The 22150-nt window shown below is 36.0% G+C and overlaps 6 protein-coding genes across 6 annotated transcripts; 3 read left to right on the top strand and 3 right to left on the bottom strand.

The window, feature by feature from the left end:
• Nucleotides 1–1368: 1368 nt before the first annotated feature.
• On the bottom strand, nt 1369–2315 carry LOC116135025. Its single transcript, XM_031420730.1, has one exon. It carries the CDS (start codon nt 2254–2256, stop codon nt 1570–1572), a length of 687 nt encoding a protein of 228 aa, XP_031276590.1. The 5' UTR covers nt 2257–2315; the 3' UTR covers nt 1369–1569.
• Nucleotides 2316–3679: 1364 nt separating this feature from the next.
• LOC116134975 (pentatricopeptide repeat-containing protein At3g12770) lies at nt 3680–7721 on the top strand. Its single transcript, XM_031420662.1, has 3 exons — nt 3680–5992; nt 6429–6561; nt 7433–7721. Exon 1 carries the CDS (start codon nt 3680–3682, stop codon nt 5924–5926), a length of 2247 nt encoding a protein of 748 aa, XP_031276522.1. The 3' UTR covers nt 5927–5992; nt 6429–6561; nt 7433–7721.
• Nucleotides 7722–8844: 1123 nt separating this feature from the next.
• Nucleotides 8845–11171, top strand: LOC116134933 (putative F-box/FBD/LRR-repeat protein At4g03220). Its single transcript, XM_031420614.1, has 3 exons — nt 8845–9897; nt 10566–10745; nt 10869–11171. The coding sequence occupies exons 1-3, from the start codon at nt 8845–8847 to the stop codon at nt 11169–11171; spliced, it is 1536 nt and encodes a 511-aa protein (XP_031276474.1).
• A 995-nt stretch (nt 11172–12166) lies between these two features.
• LOC116134998 (indole-3-acetic acid-amido synthetase GH3.6-like) lies at nt 12167–14460 on the bottom strand. The gene is made up of 3 exons (XM_031420699.1): nt 14075–14460; nt 13031–13956; nt 12167–12898 (listed from the first exon to the last, which is right to left on the bottom strand). The coding sequence occupies exons 1-3, from the start codon at nt 14404–14406 to the stop codon at nt 12318–12320; spliced, it is 1839 nt and encodes a 612-aa protein (XP_031276559.1). The 5' UTR covers nt 14407–14460; the 3' UTR covers nt 12167–12317.
• Nucleotides 14461–16227: 1767 nt separating this feature from the next.
• LOC116134944 (putative F-box/FBD/LRR-repeat protein At4g03220) lies at nt 16228–18554 on the top strand. Its single transcript, XM_031420622.1, has 3 exons — nt 16228–17280; nt 17949–18128; nt 18252–18554. The coding sequence occupies exons 1-3, from the start codon at nt 16228–16230 to the stop codon at nt 18552–18554; spliced, it is 1536 nt and encodes a 511-aa protein (XP_031276482.1).
• A 995-nt stretch (nt 18555–19549) lies between these two features.
• LOC116134996 (indole-3-acetic acid-amido synthetase GH3.6-like) lies at nt 19550–21789 on the bottom strand. Its single transcript, XM_031420686.1, has 3 exons — nt 21458–21789; nt 20414–21339; nt 19550–20281 (listed from the first exon to the last, which is right to left on the bottom strand). Exons 1-3 carry the CDS (start codon nt 21787–21789, stop codon nt 19701–19703), a joined length of 1839 nt encoding a protein of 612 aa, XP_031276546.1. The 3' UTR covers nt 19550–19700.
• Between the last annotated feature and the right edge of the window lie 361 nt (nt 21790–22150).

Below are 22150 nucleotides of genomic sequence, written 5' to 3' on the forward strand. Positions count from 1 at the left end.
GTCAAAAGGTGCAGCCGTGGAATGGACTGATAGCATCTTTCTTTCTTTGATATTCTTAACTAGTAGTACCACTACCACTGCCTGCCATTATACTGCTACAAGAGAGACAGTATGAAGGCCGGAAAAGCACCAAAGTCCACCGCGTGTTAACCTCGGACATGGGGCCACTGCAATATCCAAGTTATCCTTGTTAACTAGAACTGTCATTGTTTTTGTGGCTACTTCCTGGCTGTATAATTGAAACCTCTCTCCAGCCAACAGCCTTTCCCCCATGGACAGTGACCCTTTATATGGTCCCATCTCTAGAGAAAACAGTACAAATATAACAAAAAAGTAAAGAAAAACACCATACCATTTTGAACATGGTTGATAACATATGGTTACCCAAAAATGTTTTCAAGTATGACCAGGGAACTCATGGTAGAAAATGTGGCATCAGTTTGAGGTGGAAATTGACAAGAATCAAACTTATTTGCATGAAAAGATAAAATATATAAGATCATATGTCTGAAAACCCACACAACATATAGGAATACGGGCAGAAACAAGAATCAATAGAAGTTTATGCCCATTTTGAAAGGAAAGCAAGTAGTGGCAAAACTTCAATCTATAACTACTGGGGAAAAAATCAAAAGTACCCCTCTTCCGGAGAAATCTAAAGATCTTAAAGAAGGCTACTACTCAAACACAGACAAAAGTGCGTGGAGAGTTACATTTTTTTGTCTTGTAAATGCCTGTGCTTTCTTGTTTGTATGGAACTTAAGTGCAGGATATCAAACTCCAGCACTCCACTTCCTACATTTTCTTTTTCACCAGCTCCCAAACTATCTTCAACATTTGTACATCAGTGTATAATTTTGAACGTAGAGAATGTGATGCAACATCACCAACAAAAATATCTATAAGTAAACACACAAATCTAAGTTCGTCAAGCCATTAACATGAATACAAGATTCAATTTTCAATTTAATCCTCTCACATTTATATTTTCTTACTTCTCAAACAATAATTAGAATGAGGCATCAGAAAGATTTATGCTATACTCACATAGTATAATCCACCAAAAGGGAAGCATGAAGTTTGTCACTTGAGTTAGAAATTGAACTTACCGCGGTACTTGACTGTGCACATACCCATATTCACAAAAGTGCTTGAAATTCAAATGCTGAAAATTCCAATTGCTAACTTAGTAAATACAACAGCGAGCAGTAAATTGATCCTAGCTCTGAAGAACCTAACTTGCTCTACTCCAAGCATGATTTTTATCATCAAAGAACATGCAGTATATTCAAATTTGCAAAGGCCACAATCAGCATAAATCAAATAACACTGCCATGAATTACAACTCACAGAAAATACACACTTTATTCTCATCAGGTTTTGATCAAGGCAAAATTATATTACAAATTCCCGAAAGTCAGTAGATACAATTTATGATGTCTAAAATACCATGTAAACCAATCTAGCTAATTCTATATTACAAAGTTAGGAAAATTAATTCATCAGCAACAGAGCATAAAATTCAATTGAACTCTACAACAAATAACGAATGGAATGAAATTCAAACACTCAAGCAGAAACTCTAGTTGTTCTCATTAGAATCCGAGTTATATTAGACCCAATAAACTTAATATTAACCGCATCAACAAAACTTGACTTTCTAAATAAACCCACGATCTCCTTGAGCTCTTGAGCCCCACATTGCTCCACAAGAACCACACACAACCCATCATTCTTAACCGTCCTCTCCATCTCGTCAGCAAACCGTGATGGAAACAACGCCTCCGTCAAATGCGCCGTAAACGCCACGTCAAACACCTCATCAAAAAAGGGCAAATTATGCGGGTCGGCCCTGCTCACTAACGGCAACGAATCCATCAACTCGACGCCGGTGACATCAGCCACTCCGATTTTGTTCAGAGCCATAACCTCGTGGCCCGCACCGGCCGAGATGCAGAGGACTTTGGAGTGGTTAAAGAGAAGGCTGAGGCGTTGGAGTTGTTGAAAGTGTAGCATGTGAGCGTGGACTTGTTGGTTCCATGACTTGGTGGACCAGAGACGTTGGTTTTTTTTTTCGATTGGAAGGTGTTGACGGTGCGACGAGTCGCAAGATGATTTTGGGAATTTGACCATGGGTGTTTTTTCGATGATGCAAGTTTCAGGGGTTTGGAGGATCATCATTAATAGAGTAAATGTTGCTACGGTTATCGCTCCGAACGAGATTTTTCTTAAGATATCCTCTATGTGTTTCTCCATCTTCTTCCTCAGATCGCAAGCTTTTGTTTTTCTCTCTTATGTTTCTGCCTTCTGGCTGAGCCAACGATGCCACCGCTGATCTGCCAATTTTTATTTTATTTATAATTTTATTAAAAAGTAATATTTAAATTAATAAAATAAACTAAAAAATGTCTTAAAAAATTAATATAAATTATAAAGTTCGAATTTAATTTTATGTTGGGATAAAAATTGGTTTATAATCCATCTTATAATTTTTTTCTCGCAATCGCTAACTCATAATTAATTAGCTCGTAATTAAACAGATAAAACTTATTTACGAATTAACCAATTATAAATTACTATGTCAAGATTGTAAGAGAAAGCTATGAGATTGAATTATAAATATAGTATATTAAAAATATATTTTAAAATAATTTTATCAATACCGCTAGGTGCGTTTGGTTCATTATTTTGGATAGGATTTTAGGGATAGGATTGGATAGTTAGATAGGGTTATGATTACGAGAATAGGATTTATAGAATATATGTTTGGTTGAGTATTTTGACTTGAATATTTGATTAATATATTTTTTATAAATGATTTATTAATATAATATTTTGTTGAATTTATAAAATATGTGTTTGGGGAGCTGAGGTGGGTTGACGGTGGCTGGGGAGCTGAGGTGGGTTCACGGCTATGAAGATTCAGTAGTTGAGGTGGGTTGATGGTTGGGGAGCTGCAGTAACTGAGGTGGGTTCACGGTTGTGAAGATGCAATAGCTGAGGTGGGTTCACGGTTGGGGAGCTGCAGTAGCTGAGGTGGGTTCATGGCTGTTGCGATGCAGTAGCTGAGGTGGGTTCACGGCTGTGAAGCTGTAGTAAAGAAAATGGTGAAGAATGCAGTGAAGAAAATGGTCCACGCCTCAGTCAGATGCAGAGCAGAAAATGGTGAAGCAGTGACGAAAAGTGAAGAAAGGTGAAGAATGCAGTGAAGAAAATGGTTTAATTTTCTCAGTCAGATGCAGCGCAGAAAATGGTGAAGCAGTCACGAAAAGTGAAGAAAATGGTTCACGCAGTGCAGAAAATAGTTCACACAGTGCAGAAAAATGAATAAAAAAAAAAATTGAAACGGTCAAAATCTGAGAAAGCTGTGAAGATGCAGACAATTCAAACTTATGTCAGAATCATGTTTTGGGGATAAAGTTTTGAAAAAAATAAACTAAATATTATTTTAATAATCCGATCCAGAATAGGAATAAAAATAATCAACCAAACATGCTGGCTACTCTTTTCCCATAATTATTCTAAATTAAGAGGTAGTTATAATTTATTTATTAATTTTTAATGTGAATTACATAAGAGAAGGTAATAAGTAGTGTGACTGTACCTACCGTACGTAGGCTAAACCTTAAAATCAAATAAATTTAACTCTATTAAATATAAATAATATTTCGAGAAGCAAATGGCTCTAAATCCTCCTCTAATTACAAAAATTTTAACCATTCATCGTTCAACTTCTCCACGTCCTCTTCCCGCAAAAATCTTACAGCTCGGTTCGGCGTCTGGACTAACATTTCAATTTCCCGCGCCCCAGTTCGAATTTCTTAAACAGATTTCTTCTCTATCATCGTCCCTTTATTTGGGTGACTATTATGACGAACATGAACTCTATTTCCCCAGTTTCAATCCTGACTCGTTTTACGCGTCTCTTATCGATGATTCAACCCACCGGACAAACTTAAATCAAATTCATGCCCGGTTGCTGGTATCTGGATTGTGTAATAGCGGTTTCTTAATTACGAAACTCATTAATGTGAGCTCAAATCTTGGAGAAATTCGCTATGCGAGAGAACTGTTTGATGAATTTACTGAACCAGATGTCTTTTTGTGGAATGCTATTATTAGGTGCTATTCCAGACACAATTTCTTTAGTGAAGCTGTTGAAATGTATTTAAAAATGCAAGTGGCGTGGGTGAGTCCCGATGGCTTTACCCTCCCACTTGTGCTCAAAGCTTGCAGTGGCTTGCCTTCGCGTGAAATAGGTCGAAGAGTACATGGGCAGATATTTAGGCATGGGTTTGAGTCGGATATATTTGTGCAGAATGGTCTTGTGGCATTTTATGCTAAATGCGGCCAAATTGTGTGTGCTAGGACTGTGTTTGATTGGTTGCGTGATAGAACAGTTGTTTCTTGGACTTCAATCATTTCTGGATATGCACAGAACGCACAGCCTACGGAAGCTCTGAGAATTTTTAGTCAAATGAGGAAAATGAGTGTGGAACCTGACTGGATCGCTCTTGTGAGTATTTTGAGGGCTTACACTGATGTAGGAGACGTGGAGCAAGGGAAATCTGTTCATGGTTTTGTGACTAAATTGGGTCTTGAACTTGAACCTGATTTGCTTATTTCACTTACAGCCATGTATGCTAAATGTGGGCAAGTGACAATTGCAAGATCATTGTTTGATAGGGTGAAGATTCCAAATTTAATTTTGTGGAATGCTATGATTTCTGGTTATGCAAAGAATGGTAAAGCAGAGGAAGCGGTGGAGTTATTCCGTGAGATGATCTCAAAGAATATAAGAACAGATTCTATCACTTTTAGTTCTGCTATCTTAGCTTGTGCTCAAATGGGATCTCTTGCATTAGCAAAATGGATGGAGGATTATATCAGCAAGAGTGAGTATAGAAATGATATTATTGTTAATACTGCCGTCATTGACATGTATGCAAAATGTGGAAGTGTAGATTTGGCTCGCCAGGTTTTTGATAGAACAAATGATAAAGACATTGTTATGTGGAGTGCAATGATTGTGGGATATGGATTGCATGGTCGAGGCCGAGAAGCAATTAATCTTTACCATGCGATGAGGAAATCTGGGGTTCACCCAAATGATGTCACCTTTGTTGGTCTCCTCACAGCGTGCAACCATTCAGGTCTTGTAGAAGAAGGATGGAAGTTTTTCCACAGCATGAGAGATTATGGGATTGAGCCTCGCCACCAGCATTATGCTTGTGTCGTCGATCTTCTCGGTCGTGCAGGCTACTCGACTCGGGCTCATGATTTTATTATGAACATGCCTATTGAACCAGGAACTTCTGTATGGGGTGCACTTCTGAGTGCTTGCAAGATCCACCGCAATGTAGCATTGGGAGAATATGCTGCAAAACGGCTTTTCTCATTAGATCCATACAATACAGGGCACTATGTGCAGCTGTCAAATCTCTATGCTTCAGCACGCTTGTGGAATCATGTTTCAAAGGTACGAGTATTGATGAAGGAAAAGGGACTAACTAAAGACCTGGGGTATAGTCTAATTGAGATTAATGGAAAGCTCCAGGCATTTCGAGTGGGGGATAAGTCACATCCAAGATATAAGGAGATTCTTGAGGAAGTTGAGATATTGGAGAGAAGGCTGAAGGAAGCTGGATTTGTTCCACATACAGAATCTGTTTTGCATGATTTGAATTATGAAGAGACGGAGGAGACACTTTGTAATCATAGTGAGAGGATAGCAATAGCTTATGGGCTCATTAGTACAGCTCCTGGAACTACTCTTAGAATAACAAAGAATCTGCGGGCATGTGTAAACTGTCATTCAGCCACTAAGTTTATATCAAAGCTTGTAAACAGGGAGATTATTGTAAGGGATGCAAATCGTTTTCATCATTTTAAGGATGGAATTTGTTCTTGTGGAGACTATTGGTGAAGAGGGTGCTTAGCTTTTCAGATGTATTTTGAGTTTCTGGTTCAGTTCAAGTCAAAATTTGTGGAGGTAGCTTATTTATGTTCAACTCACAAAATGTGAATTTGTTATAAAAATGATATAAACAAGGCTAAATGATATTACTAGTTGGCTTTTAGTTTGTCTTAATGTTAATTTTAAATTTTAAATATTTTTTTTTTCTGCTGTAGCAAAAGCTAATATGTGGGCACTCAAAAAATTATTTCATTCTTGAATGCTTTGGCGAACACCAAATCAACAACCTTTTATTTTTTTCAGTCCACTAGTCCTGCTCTTGGTCTTGTAATTCAAACTTATTACATTATTATTTTTCTGCAAATTCAGTTCTCTGTTATTCAGTTTTGTTTTTTCTCTGTTTTTTCCCCTATAAAGGAGTAGCTTTTTAGATCTGCAAACTATGGGACATCAAAGCACTCAAACTGGGTATATGTACTCTCTCTTCTGACATGGTAAGGATTATGTGCAGGATCAAAAACTACCTGGATGCGTCGGCTTATATTACCATGGTGGGATCTCAGCGTGGCCAAATGGATGCTATAGCTCTGCTACTAAGCTAGCCCATTGTTGGCATTTTCTGCTAGTTTGATTCTTCTGTCAAGGTAATTTTCTAAGCTGTCTTTCGCTTACTTTTAGATACAATTTTGTAATTATATGTCACTCTTCTATAATATTGCTGGTGTTTATAGAAATCGCCTATCTGTCAACTGAAATTTCTGCAAATGTTGTGGCTCAATAATTAGGAAAATGTTGTATTGCAGACAGCATTACAAAGCTTGGGTATTTTTTTGATACTGTGAAAGTAGTTTCACTTAGATTTTATTTTCTGCTCTCAGGACTAAAAGAATGATTTATGTGAGATTTTATTTTCAAATTTGATGTTTACAGTGAGTTCATTGCATCTAGAACAATAGTATTGCTTCAAGCGCTTGATAATGTCAGGTCATTGTTGCATTAATTGGAGGTTTCATCTGGCTATACCCACTATCAAGCCACCTCTGTCAAAAATTTTAACATAAGTTTTGAAATAAGGCTTGAATTTCTTTCAGAAATGTATACATTATCCAAGTTTGTTATGTTGACTGATCAAAACGGATGCAATTACTCTGTGGAGTGCTATAAATACCTGCCTTATGACATGCTATGATACCTCCACTTGTTCTTGGTTCCTCGAAAGTGAATCTAATGTATGCAGATAGTAAAGCATTTTTGAAGTTGAAACATGATACCAGATATTTATTCTGTCTAATTTACTTGATTTATTTGATGCTACTGGATTGGAAAAAGTTGACATAGGGCCAATCAAAAGTATTGAATAGGTTAAATTTAGTACTTATTTATACTTATATAGTCATAAAAATGCAGCGTCTGAGATCAATAACAGGATAAGTTTTTTCCTTCTCTTTTTCTTCTTCATCGGTTTTTCCCCATAAAAATTCCTTATCCTGACCATTTTCTAAAATTGTATTTCAGAGATGGAAGGGAGAATTGTAGGACAAATGCAAGTTGCAGTGACTAACACCGGAAATAGCCGAATCTCAGACAAAAATTGGAAGTTCATTTTAAGATCCCGAAGGTGGTGTCCCAGGATGTGCAATTATGAGAATGCGATTCATCTTTTAAGGTTTCTTCCTTGCAATAAGTGACTTATTAGTTCAAATGCAGTGGAAAATTCCATGAAGGATTGGTCTAGGGCATCTCCAGAGCAATTTCTTTATATATGAATTTATAATATGCTTTATCCTCTTATGGTTAACCCTTTTCTTGGCAAACGAACTCAACCAACTTCTCCTAAATTCCTTTTTTTTAAAATTGCTGAAGTCCCACTTAGATGCCTCGACTTCGAAAAACATGTAGCTGATTATTCAATACAAATGATGAACAAGCTAAATTAAGTACACCTTATCAAAGTTAAGCTCCAAGTTGCACATTAATGTTGGTTGGTTTCTAATTAAGTAGCACCAAATAATCACTTTTGTCATATCGGTTTAAATTAGTAGTTGGTAAACAAATTGAAACTAATAAATGTCTCAAGGGCTTAAATTAAAAGCTATACACAAAATTGTAAATAATAATCATACTGAGAACCTATAGGAAAATTGTTAATTCATCTCCCAAATTAATTATAAAGTCATGTTATCGGTCTCCCATATTTTATCTCTTTTAGATCTTAATTAATATTAAATTTTTAATTACAGTTGTATCCCTTATTAAAATTACTATGGGTGTACATATTTAAAAATTTTATTTCTTCTTTTAATCATAAACCCTAATTAAATAAACCTTAATTTTATTTTCAAACTATGACAATGAGATTTATGCAATTGAAAGAGTTTGATTAAGATCTTGTAAGTACAATAGAGATGAAATTTAGGCGTTGCGATTTGTTAAATTTTTCTTTACATTTTTTTTTTTTCACTTCTCCAAAATTTAAAAGTTAGTTTGATGCATTCAAATTTCGTATTTAGTATTTGTACAATCTTAGAAGTAAAAACATATGTGAAGGGATTTGATCCATGAACATTACATTTAAAATAAGAAGCATAAAAAGTACTAAGATCGAATATAAATAAAAGGATATTTTAGGAACCAAGTGGGGTTTATAAAGACATTTGCATATACTAAAATATTTTAATACGGTAAAAATAAAAAAATGAGAGCCAATAACATCACTCTTAATTATAATTAACAATTAATCTTTGATAATTATAAATTAACATTAACCTAGGGTTACTCGTTAATCACATTCGTGAATTAAATAGTAATTACAAATTAATGTTAAACAAACTCAAACGCCGTTCTCGTTCTCCTTTTGAAATATTCCAACCCTAGTATAACCTTCACACAACACAGACTGAAGACTATCTACACAACACAACACTGGAATGGAAACAAGATCTGCCAAGCGAAGAAAGCTTTGGTTTGTTGAGAATAAAATTGAGGTTAACAACAATGGCATCGACAGAATCAGTGATCTCCCCGACGTTATTCTTCATCAAATACTCTTCCTCCTCCCCATCAAATCCATCGCTCAAACCAGCACTTTATCAAAACGATGGAGATACCTCTGGTCCTCATTCCCTGACCTCGACTTTAACTCCATTAACCCACTTGGCATTTCTCCTAACGCTTCCATCACTTCAAAAAGGCCAAGCGTTTTATCTTTTAAAGAGATGAATTTGATTTCCCAGGTTTTAGCTCTCCGTGATAAGCATTCCGATATAAGGACCCTTCGTTTTCGTGCTCATTTGAGTTTTTCTTGTCTAAATGGCTTGATTCGTCGGGCTGTAAGGCACAATGTTCGTGAACTTGATATTGAGGTCGCTACTGATGATTACTTTAACTTGCCACGTTGTGTAGTATATAGTGAATCTTTACGAGCTTTCAAGTTGAAATCACGTTATCGTGGATTCAGATTACCTCCTTTATCAATGATGAAAGACGGGTTTCGATCACTCCATACTTTGTCACTTTCTCTTGTCATTTTATACACCGAACCCTATCTTCTTGATTTGTTTACGGATTCGTCATTTCCCCACCTAAAAAAACTGAATCTTGATGCTTGTTCTGGGTTAAAGAATCTTAAGGTTAGTTGTCGAGCCCTTGAAGATTTAACCTTAGAGAACTGTATTCAGCTTCATGGTTTGGATATTTTTGGTACAAACTTAGAGAGATTGAGAGTCGCGAGTTGTTTTGATCCTTACTGTGATAAGAGTTGGGTGAAGATTAATGCCCAGAAACTCAACAGTCTCCGGTGGGAATACAATGCTATTACTGGAAGTAGTTCTCTAGAGAATTTAACATCTTTGCATGAGGCCTCCATTGGATTTATCGTACGTCATGAAGACGTGACAACTGCAAAGCTTCAGAGCGTGTCCAATTTCTTATCAGGTCTTTCCCATGTCCATTGTTTAACACTTGAAAGCCCTTGCATCGAGGTACTTCTTTATTAATTATTATTTGTTTGTACGTCAATATTTGTTTTATTCAGTTGATTCATGAGAAATCAAATTAGTACTACTGCATAATTTAATCAATTGACGACAATAATTTCTTTTTGACTACGAAAATCTTCTTGAATTCAGGTAAGTCAACATTCAGTTTTAACATTTAACTCCTTGATGATCAAAAGGTATCTATGTTAACCTTGAGAAGAACTACAATTAGTGATTATTTAATGGCAAATGACCATATTTTTTTTTCGGAAATTAAAACCGTATACTACTTTTATTATAAATTTGAATCTAAAATTTTCGGTATTGGAACTTCCGTATTATTTGATACACTAATTACTGTGGGAAGATTAACAATATTACTCTTCTATTTTTGTATGGAGTATTTGGTTGAGTTTTTCTTTCCTTTAACAACCATCCAATTGCAGCAATTCTGGTACGTCTTAATTGTGCAGCATTGTACATTGTAGCCTAGTTTCACATGAGAATACTGAATGTAAGATAATTGCTTTCAATTTGCTAAATATAAATTTAGGTGTGCCTATATAAGATAAAGTTGTTTCCTTTGTTTATTTCCAGTTCTTTAGTTAAATAGCTCGTGAACTAGTGATATTAATTTTAATCTCTTTTTAAACTTATATATTATTCAGCAGATCCTCTCGAACAAGAATTATTTAGCGCATCTGCAGCCATTTGACAATCTCAAATCTTTGGAGTTGCATACTGGCTTCAACAAAAATAATGTCCACGGCTTAGCATGCCTTTTCAGGAGCACTATCACACTTCACACTCTCATTCTCAAGATTATTAATGATTATAAGATTGAAAGGCGAGTAAGTACCAGAAATTACTTTATAATTTGTTCACTATGCGATACGTAACATACATAGTTTTCAATTTGAGTTAAATTCAAGTTTTAACAGTTGCTTAATTTCACTACTGTGTTCTCTTTTCAGCAATGGAATAGGGACTTGTGGGACTTGTATACTTCAGAAGAAGAACAATATTGGCAATCTCAAACGCAAACGTTGAAGCCTTTCTTAAGCCACCTTAATGTGGTAGAGATCCATGGGTTCCTAGAATGCGAGAATGAAGTTAGTCTAGCAAAGTTTTTGCTCAAGAATGGAAAGGCCTTGCAAGAAATGACTCTTTGCACAGGACACTGCAATTACAGAGATTCTCTGAGACGACAAAAGATTAGGTCTCAGATGATGGGTTTCTCCTGGGCTTCTTCTAACGCTAAAGTTGCATTTCACTGATCTCCCAAGAGGCTTATATTGTCCTCAAGTCACTTGCTAACTTGTTAATAAAACTGTTCAAGTGCACAAAACATTCTTTTTGCATTTCTCTCTGTGTGGCAGATATCATTATATGTAGATTGAATTGAGCCAATGGGTGTTCAAGAGCTTTATTGATTCCAGCTAGTAGAAAAATATTATAATAATGAAATTGGGTTGTTGTCAAACTCATAATTTTTTGCATTATTTAGTACTTAGCTTTATTAATATTGACGTACTCTAGCTTGTAACTCAGTTCTACATAGTGGGCAATTGATTAAACAGGATTATGCGGTTTTGCATGGTGTTCAACAATTGCTTAGAAGAGATTAATGGGCCATAATCATTATCGGGTAAGACTTAAAAAAGTGTGGTGACATGCCAGACAGGGCTCATCTTTGTGTAAAAATATGCTTAGTACCAAGCTAGCTGGTTCTCACCTTAATCCTTTTTTGTCCGTATAATTTACAACATATTTCTCATATTGTAATCATAATTAGTCATCTAGTTTGACTCGCAGTTTCCAATTAGTTTATTTCAAATACATTATAAAGAGTTAATAGTTATTTTGTCTGACAATTGCTCAACACCTTTGGAACTCAATTATGAGGTATCGATGTGATATGAAATTGGATAACTTATTATATATTATCCTCAAGGACTTGGCTGCTTAAAGGTTTGTCTTAGGATGGTACTGATTAACTTTAATTCTCATGTAGTTATTAATTAATTGGGTTTTAATTCTCATAGATTTTATTAAGACAAAAAGTTCAAACTTTATGTTGCATATGTGTCGCTATTTCAGAGAAAGGCACACAGTATTTTGTTGCTCTAAAGTAGTCCCATGTCTGATGTCTCTGTGATGTATTTGCTGTTTGGGGCACATAAAATAAATTAAACCATATGCATAGATAGAGTCAGAGATTCAGAAGATATCCAAATGGACAAAGTGACCTGGAATTAACAAGAAGCTTTTTTATTAGAACAACGAACTGATTTATATGTGACTAAACAACATTGAGAGGGATTAAACGATTCCTTAGTTTTTCCGCAACACAGTTCATGTTCAAATTCCACTAGTTTTACCGAAACCTATGACGCATAAAAGTTGCAAAGCCCTCTCTTTATTCAGTTCTCAGTGCACCACTGCTTATGACCCGGCACCCATTTCGGACATTTAGGACTAAAATAACTTGACACAACCCTCGAGTTCAAAAGTTCAACAATGGGAGCATATTTTACACACCGTGGTGTCTTGTACTGGTTTATTGATGCACCCTCACTAAGAGCAAAGTCCATGAGCTTGTCAAATGTCCCACTCTCCACAATCTTGATCTCCAGAGGCCCAATTGACTTATCTGAAACTCGGCCTTGGCGGTAGACGCTGTTCAGTGATTCCTCAATGGTGAGGCAACAATCCTCAAAGACTGAAGGAGGAATTTCGCCGCTAGGGCTAACTTCCCAATATAGCACATAGTGACCAGGGATGTTTGATGTATCAGCATAACTTGTATACTCTATGAGAGATGCATCAAATGATGAAAGATGATTTGCCGCATTCTTCACTGCATTTTGTAGCTCAACTTCATCTGTTTTATCAGAATCAATGCTCAAAACAACATTTTGTCGGCATACAAAGTTAAATTGAGGGGCTTTGTTCTTGAATCCGGCCACTTTGAGTATGTCTCCAACTCGATAACGGTAGAGCCCTACAAAATCAAAAGTAAATATCGTGTATGTATTCTCAAATCCTACACATATTTGAGTTGAACGATTCTATTAAACAATATTATTTGAAGATTAAAACTGTGCCACGTAATAAAGATAATCTTGAAACTTACCGGCATAAGTGGTTACCACAAGCTCGTACTCTTGTCCCAGTTTAACATCAACGAGGTCAGCCAATTGTTCACCAAATTCTTTCTCATTGAGGGATGTTGGGCCAGTGATGAATCCATCATTATTTCTGTTGACAGGCAAGAACTCAAAATATGCCATGGTGGGAATGAGGGTATAGGCCACTTCACTTGGCTTGCACATAGGATTAAGGTTAAGGCCAAAGTAGCACTCTGAAGAAGCATACATGGTGCAAACAGTGGGAAGGCCATTGCTATAATAATCAAGTATAGGAATATACTGAGACATAGTTCCTGTCACAATAACATCAATATATTTGGTGTTAGGCCATAACCTTGTTATTATACCTTTCCATGACTCTTTACCACATTCCGCCTCAATAAAATCAGCAAGCTTGGGGTTTGGTTTGAGAATTTTTAAGACAGCCTCTCTAACTGATGGATCAGTGATTTTGGGGTCTATGGTTCCAGTTCTAATGTCATTAGAAAGAAGAGGCCAGTGCTTTTCAAGGAATCGGATGGCTCGAATGAAGCCAGAAGCAAAAACAGCACCTACACGAAGGACTTGATTGTTAAGATAAAGGCCACAGAGCAACTGAGAATACATACTCTGGTAAGAATCTTGGCAGAGAATAGTTTCGTTTGGGCTAGTGTAGTTGGTGTATGGATCATAAGGCCTGTCCTTAAAATATGCGCTTTTGTAGTAACTGGTTAAAACTGGACGAGCTACAAGTCCTCCTGGGGTCTTAGCTTCTGCTTTTATGAACAAAAAGTACATCCCTTTCCCTTTGTCCAAACCAGCAACAAACTGGTCCATCACTGGCATCAAAAGGCTATAAAGCAACGATCTTCTCCCCAGTTCTTCTTGGATTGTAGGCATCAGTTTCCTCTCTCCACCAGATGTTCCAGAGCTACATATATCAAACAAACCCACTAAACAAAGTAAGAATTTCAAAAACCATTGAAAAGGATTAAGAAAAGAATTGGAGAAGCTTATATATATATATATGCATATGTACATAAGTTCACCTAGTCAAGAACTCTGATATGGGTTGTGAGCAAAGAATTGGAGAGGCATCGCCATTGGCAATACGATCAATATCTGGCTTCAGATCCTCATAAACCACAACAGGCATCACTTTCTTGAAAGTTTCTCTGTCTACATGCCCATTAAGGCCATGTCGTTTCAAGTACTCAACATTGGCACTACGAGAAAGGATTTCAGCAAGAACACGCTCTTGCACTGCATCAGCATGAATCGTAACATTCTCAATAAACTGAAAAGCTTTCTTATTTTGATCAGAAATCAAACTATCATGATTATCAATTCCCTTAACAGAGTTTTCAGGAGCTTCTGGCATGGCTTCGACACAGAAAGTGAAACTAAGGAAGATTTAAAGAGAACCAGTAAAAGAAATGAGTAGTGCTAATTATGGCACACAGAAAATGAAGCGAGGCCAATAGATATATATATATATATATATATATATATAGACCAGTGAAGGTGGCTGTACCCCACTAGCCTATACAAAATGTGTTACTCTACCAACAAAACGTAAATTAGTGCTAATTAATCCCACATTTACTTTTCATTAATTTAATTACACATTCTAACTTTTGTACGTTAGGTGATATAGGAGATATTTCATACATTTATCAGTCAATTATATTATGTGCTTGGTAGCAAAGTTTTTTGCTCAAGAATGGAAGGCCTTGCAAGAAATGACTCTTTGCACAGGACACCAATTACAGAGATTCCTGAGACGACAAAAGATTAGGTCTCAGATGATGGGTTTCTCCTGGGCTTCTTCTAACGCTAAAGTTGCATTTCACTGATCTCCCAAGAGGCTTATATTGTCCTCAAGTCACTTGCTAACTTGTTAAAAACTGTTCAAGTGCACAAAAATTCTTTTTGCATTTCTCTCTGTGTGGCAGATATCATATATGTAGATTGAATTGAGCCAATGGGTGTTCAAGACTTTATTGATTCCACTAGTAGAAAAATATTATAATAATGAATTGGGTTGTTGTCAAACTCATAATTTTTTGCATATTTAGTACTTAGCTTTATTAATTTGACGTACTCTAGCTTGTAACTCAGTTCTACTTAGTGGGCAATTGATTAAACAGGATTATGCGGTTTTGCATGGTGTTCAACAATTGCTTAGAAGAGATTTGGGCCATAATCATTATCGGGTAAACTTAAAAAAGTGTGGTGACATGCCAGACAGGGCTCATCTTTGTGTAAATATGCTTAGTACAAGCTAGCTGGTTCTCACCTTAATCCTTTTTTGTCCGTATAATTTACAACTTTTCTCATATTGTAATCATAATTAGTCATCTAGTTTGACTCGCAGTTTCCAATTAGTTTATTTCAAATACATTATAAAGAGTTAATAGTTATTTGTCTGACAATTGCTCAACACCTTTGGAACTCAATTATGAGGTATCGATGTGATATGAAATTGGATAACTTATTATATTTATCCTCAAGGACTTGGCTGCTTAAGGTTTGTCTTAGGATGTACTGATTAACTTTAATTCTCATGTTTAATTAATATTGGGTTTTAATTCCATCGATTTTATTAAGACAAAAAGTTCAAACTTTATGTTGCATATGTGTCGCTATTTCAGAGAAAGGCACACAGTATTTTGTTGCTCTAAAGTAGTCCCAGTGTGATGTCTCTGTGATGATTTGCTGTTTGGGGCACATAAATAAATTAAACCATATGCATAGAGAGTCAGAGATTCAGAAGATATCCAATGGACAAAGTGACCTGGAATTAACAAGAACTTTTTTATTAGAACAACAACTGATTTTATGTGACTAACAACATTGAGAGGGATTAACGATTATCGAATATAAATAAAAGGATATTTTAGTAACCAAGTGGGGTTTATAAAGACATTTGCATATACTAAAATATTTTAATACGGTAAAAATAAAAAAATGAGAGCCAATAACATCACTCTTAATTATAATTAACAATTAATCTTTGATAATTATAAATTAACATTAACCTAGGGTTACTCGTTTATCACATTCGTGAATTAAATAGTAATTACAAATTAATGTTAAACAAACTCAAACGCCGTTCTCGTTCTCCTTTTGAAATATTCCAACCCTAGTATAACCTTCACACAACACAGACTGAAGACTATCTACACAACACAACACTGGAATGGAAACAAGATCTGCAAAGCGAAGAAAGCTTTGGTTTGTTGAGAATAAAATTGAGGTTAACAACAATGGCATCGACAGAATCAGTGATCTCCCCGACGTTATTCTTCATCAAATACTCTTCCTCCTCCCCATCAAATCCATCGCTCAAACCAGCACTTTATCAAAACGATGGAGATACCTCTGGTCCTCATTCCCTGACCTCGACTTTAACTCCATTAACCCACTTGGCATTTCTCCTAACGCTTCCATCACTTCAAAAAGGCCAAGCGTTTTATCTTTTAAAGAGATGAATTTGATTTCCCAGGTTTTAGCTCTCCGTGATAAGCATTCCGATATAAGGACCCTTCGTTTTCGTGCTCATTTGAGTTTTTCTTGTCTAAATGGCTTGATTCGTCGGGCTGTAAGGCACAATGTTCGTGAACTTGATATTGAGGTCGCTACTGATGATTACTTTAACTTGCCACGTTGTGTAGTATATAGTGAATCTTTACGAGCTTTCAAGTTGAAATCACGTTATCGTGGATTCAGATTACCTCCTTTATCAATGATGAAAGACGGGTTTCGATCACTCCATACTTTGTCACTTTCTCTTGTCATTTTATACACCGAACCCTATCTTCTTGATTTGTTTACGGATTCGTCATTTCCCCACCTAAAAAAACTGAATCTTGATGCTTGTTCTGGGTTAAAGAATCTTAAGGTTAGTTGTCGAGCCCTTGAAGATTTAACCTTAGAGAACTGTATTCAGCTTCATGGTTTGGATATTTTTGGTACAAACTTAGAGAGATTGAGAGTCGCGAGTTGTTTTGATCCTTACTGTGATAAGAGTTGGGTGAAGATTAATGCCCAGAAACTCAACAGTCTCCGGTGGGAATACAATGCTATTACTGGAAGTAGTTCTCTAGAGAATTTAACATCTTTGCATGAGGCCTCCATTGGATTTATCGTACGTCATGAAGACGTGACAACTGCAAAGCTTCAGAGCGTGTCCAATTTCTTATCAGGTCTTTCCCATGTCCATTGTTTAACACTTGAAAGCCCTTGCATCGAGGTACTTCTTTATTAATTATTATTTGTTTGTACGTCAATATTTGTTTTATTCAGTTGATTCATGAGAAATCAAATTAGTACTACTGCATAATTTAATCAATTGACGACAATAATTTCTTTTTGACTACGAAAATCTTCTTGAATTCAGGTAAGTCAACATTCAGTTTTAACATTTAACTCCTTGATGATCAAAAGGTATCTATGTTAACCTTGAGAAGAACTACAATTAGTGATTATTTAATGGCAAATGACCATATTTTTTTTTCGGAAATTAAAACCGTATACTACTTTTATTATAAATTTGAATCTAAAATTTTCGGTATTGGAACTTCCGTATTATTTGATACACTAATTACTGTGGGAAGATTAACAATATTACTCTTCTATTTTTGTATGGAGTATTTGGTTGAGTTTTTCTTTCCTTTAACAACCATCCAATTGCAGCAATTCTGGTACGTCTTAATTGTGCAGCATTGTACATTGTAGCCTAGTTTCACATGAGAATACTGAATGTAAGATAATTGCTTTCAATTTGCTAAATATAAATTTAGGTGTGCCTATATAAGATAAAGTTGTTTCCTTTGTTTATTTCCAGTTCTTTAGTTAAATAGCTCGTGAACTAGTGATATTAATTTTAATCTCTTTTTAAACTTATATATTATTCAGCAGATCCTCTCGAACAAGAATTATTTAGCGCATCTGCAGCCATTTGACAATCTCAAATCTTTGGAGTTGCATACTGGCTTCAACAAAAATAATGTCCACGGCTTAGCATGCCTTTTCAGGAGCACTATCACACTTCACACTCTCATTCTCAAGATTATTAATGATTATAAGATTGAAAGGCGAGTAAGTACCAGAAATTACTTTATAATTTGTTCACTATGCGATACGTAACATACATAGTTTTCAATTTGAGTTAAATTCAAGTTTTAACAGTTGCTTAATTTCACTACTGTGTTCTCTTTTCAGCAATGGAATAGGGACTTGTGGGACTTGTATACTTCAGAAGAAGAACAATATTGGCAATCTCAAACGCAAACGTTGAAGCCTTTCTTAAGCCACCTTAATGTGGTAGAGATCCATGGGTTCCTAGAATGCGAGAATGAAGTTAGTCTAGCAAAGTTTTTGCTCAAGAATGGAAAGGCCTTGCAAGAAATGACTCTTTGCACAGGACACTGCAATTACAGAGATTCTCTGAGACGACAAAAGATTAGGTCTCAGATGATGGGTTTCTCCTGGGCTTCTTCTAACGCTAAAGTTGCATTTCACTGATCTCCCAAGAGGCTTATATTGTCCTCAAGTCACTTGCTAACTTGTTAATAAAACTGTTCAAGTGCACAAAACATTCTTTTTGCATTTCTCTCTGTGTGGCAGATATCATTATATGTAGATTGAATTGAGCCAATGGGTGTTCAAGAGCTTTATTGATTCCAGCTAGTAGAAAAATATTATAATAATGAAATTGGGTTGTTGTCAAACTCATAATTTTTTGCATTATTTAGTACTTAGCTTTATTAATATTGACGTACTCTAGCTTGTAACTCAGTTCTACATAGTGGGCAATTGATTAAACAGGATTATGCGGTTTTGCATGGTGTTCAACAATTGCTTAGAAGAGATTAATGGGCCATAATCATTATCGGGTAAGACTTAAAAAAGTGTGGTGACATGCCAGACAGGGCTCATCTTTGTGTAAAAATATGCTTAGTACCAAGCTAGCTGGTTCTCACCTTAATCCTTTTTTGTCCGTATAATTTACAACATATTTCTCATATTGTAATCATAATTAGTCATCTAGTTTGACTCGCAGTTTCCAATTAGTTTATTTCAAATACATTATAAAGAGTTAATAGTTATTTTGTCTGACAATTGCTCAACACCTTTGGAACTCAATTATGAGGTATCGATGTGATATGAAATTGGATAACTTATTATATATTATCCTCAAGGACTTGGCTGCTTAAAGGTTTGTCTTAGGATGGTACTGATTAACTTTAATTCTCATGTAGTTATTAATTAATTGGGTTTTAATTCTCATAGATTTTATTAAGACAAAAAGTTCAAACTTTATGTTGCATATGTGTCGCTATTTCAGAGAAAGGCACACAGTATTTTGTTGCTCTAAAGTAGTCCCATGTCTGATGTCTCTGTGATGTATTTGCTGTTTGGGGCACATAAAATAAATTAAACCATATGCATAGATAGAGTCAGAGATTCAGAAGATATCCAAATGGACAAAGTGACCTGGAATTAACAAGAAGCTTTTTTATTAGAACAACGAACTGATTTATATGTGACTAAACAACATTGAGAGGGATTAAACGATTCCTTAGTTTTTCCGCAACACAGTTCATGTTCAAATTCCACTAGTTTTACCGAAACCTATGACGCATAAAAGTTGCAAAGCCCTCTCTTTATTCAGTTCTCAGTGCACCACTGCTTATGACCCGGCACCCATTTCGGACATTTAGGACTAAAATAACTTGACACAACCCTCGAGTTCAAAAGTTCAACAATGGGAGCATATTTTACACACCGTGGTGTCTTGTACTGGTTTATTGATGCACCCTCACTAAGAGCAAAGTCCATGAGCTTGTCAAATGTCCCACTCTCCACAATCTTGATCTCCAGAGGCCCAATTGACTTATCTGAAACTCGGCCTTGGCGGTAGACGCTGTTCAGTGATTCTTCAATGGTGAGGCAACAATCCTCAAAGACTGAAGGAGGAATTTCGCCGCTATGGCTAACTTCCCAATATAGCACATAGTGACCAGGGATGTTTGATGTATCAGCATAACTTGTATACTCTATGAGAGATGCATCAAATGATGAAAGATGATTTGCCGCATTCTTCACTACATTTTGTAGCTCAACTTCATCTGTTTTATCAGAATCAATGCTCAAAACAACATTTTGTCGGCATACAAAGTTAAATTGAGGGGCTTTGTTCTTGAATCCGGCCACTTTGAGTATGTCTCCAACTCGATAACGGTAGAGCCCTACAAAATCAAAAGTAAATATCGTGTATGTATTCTCAAATCCTACACATATTTGAGTTGAACGATTCTATTAAACAATATTATTTGAAGATTAAAACTGTGCCACGTAATAAAGATAATCTTGAAACTTACCGGCATAAGTGGTTACCACAAGCTCGTACTCTTGTCCCAGTTTAACATCAACGAGGTCAGCCAATTGTTCACCAAATTCTTTCTCATTGAGGGATATTGGGCCAGTGATGAATCCATCATTATTTCTGTTGACAGGCAAGAACTCAAAATATGCCATGGTGGGAATGAGGGTATAGGCCACTTCACTTGGCTTGCACATAGGATTAAGGTTAAGGCCAAAGTAGCACTCTGAAGAAGCATACATGGTGCAAACAGTGGGAAGGCCATTGCTATAATAATCAAGTATAGGAATATACTGAGACATAGTTCCTGTCACAATAACATCAATATATTTGGTGTTAGGCCATAACCTTGTTATTATACCTTTCCATGACTCTTTACCACATTCCGCCTCAATAAAATCAGCAAGCTTGGGGTTTGGTTTGAGAATTTTTAAGACAGCCTCTCTAACTGATGGATCAGTGATTTTGGGGTCTATGGTTCCAGTTCTAATGTCATTAGAAAGAAGAGGCCAGTGCTTTTCAAGGAATCGGATGGCTCGAATGAAGCCAGAAGCAAAAACAGCACCTACACGAAGGACTTGATTGTTAAGATAAAGGCCACAGAGCAACTGAGAATACATACTCTGGTAAGAATCTTGGCAGAGAATAGTTTCGTTTGGGCTAGTGTAGTTGGTGTATGGATCATAAGGCCTGTCCTTAAAATATGCGCTTTTGTAGTAACTGGTTAAAACTGGACGAGCTACAAGTCCTCCTGGGGTCTTAGCTTCTGCTTTTATGAACAAAAAGTACATCCCTTTCCCTTTGTCCAAACCAGCAACAAACTGGTCCATCACTGGCATCAAAAGGCTATAAAGCAACGATCTTCTCCCCAGTTCTTCTTGGATTGTAGGCATCAGTTTCCTCTCTCCACCAGATGTTCCAGAGCTACATATATCAAACAAACCCACGAAACAAAATAAGAATTTCAAAAACCATTAAAAAGGATTAAGAAAAGAATTGGAGAAGCTTATATATATATATATGCATATGTACATAAGTTCACCTAGTCAAGAACTCTGATATGGGTTGTGAGCAAAGAATTGGAGAGGCATCGCCATTGGCAATACGATCAATATCTGGCTTCAGATCCTCATAAACCACAACAGGCATCACTTTCTTGAAAGTTTCTCTGTCTACATGCCCATTAAGGCCATGTCGTTTCAAGTACTCAACATTGGCACTACGAGAAAGGATTTCAGCAAGAACACGCTCTTGCACTGCATCAGCATGAATCGTAACATTCTCAATAAACTGAAAAGCTTTCTTATTTTGATCAGAAATCAAACTATCATGATTATCAATTCCCTTAAAAGAGTTTTCAGGAGCTTCTGGCATGGCTTCGACACAGAAAGTGAAACTAAGGAAGATTTAAAGAGAACCAGTAAAAGAAATGAGTAGTGCTAATTATGGCACACAGAAAATGAAGCGAGGCCAATAGATATATATATATATATATATATATATATAGACCAGTGAAGGTGGCTGTACCCCACTAGCCTATACAAAATGTGTTACTCTACCAACAAAACGTAAATTCTTGCTAATTAATCCCACATTTACTTTTCATTAATTTAATTACACATTCTAACTTTTGTACGTTAGGTGATATAGGAGATATTTCATACATTTATCACTCAATTATATTATGTGCTTGGATTTCAAGTAAAACTGGGAAACCGTTTGGAACGGTCTCCTG

This window comes from Pistacia vera, unplaced genomic scaffold (genome assembly GCF_008641045.1).
Source record: "Pistacia vera cultivar Batoury unplaced genomic scaffold, PisVer_v2 Contig1086, whole genome shotgun sequence".
NCBI classification, from domain to species: domain Eukaryota; kingdom Viridiplantae; phylum Streptophyta; class Magnoliopsida; order Sapindales; family Anacardiaceae; genus Pistacia; species Pistacia vera.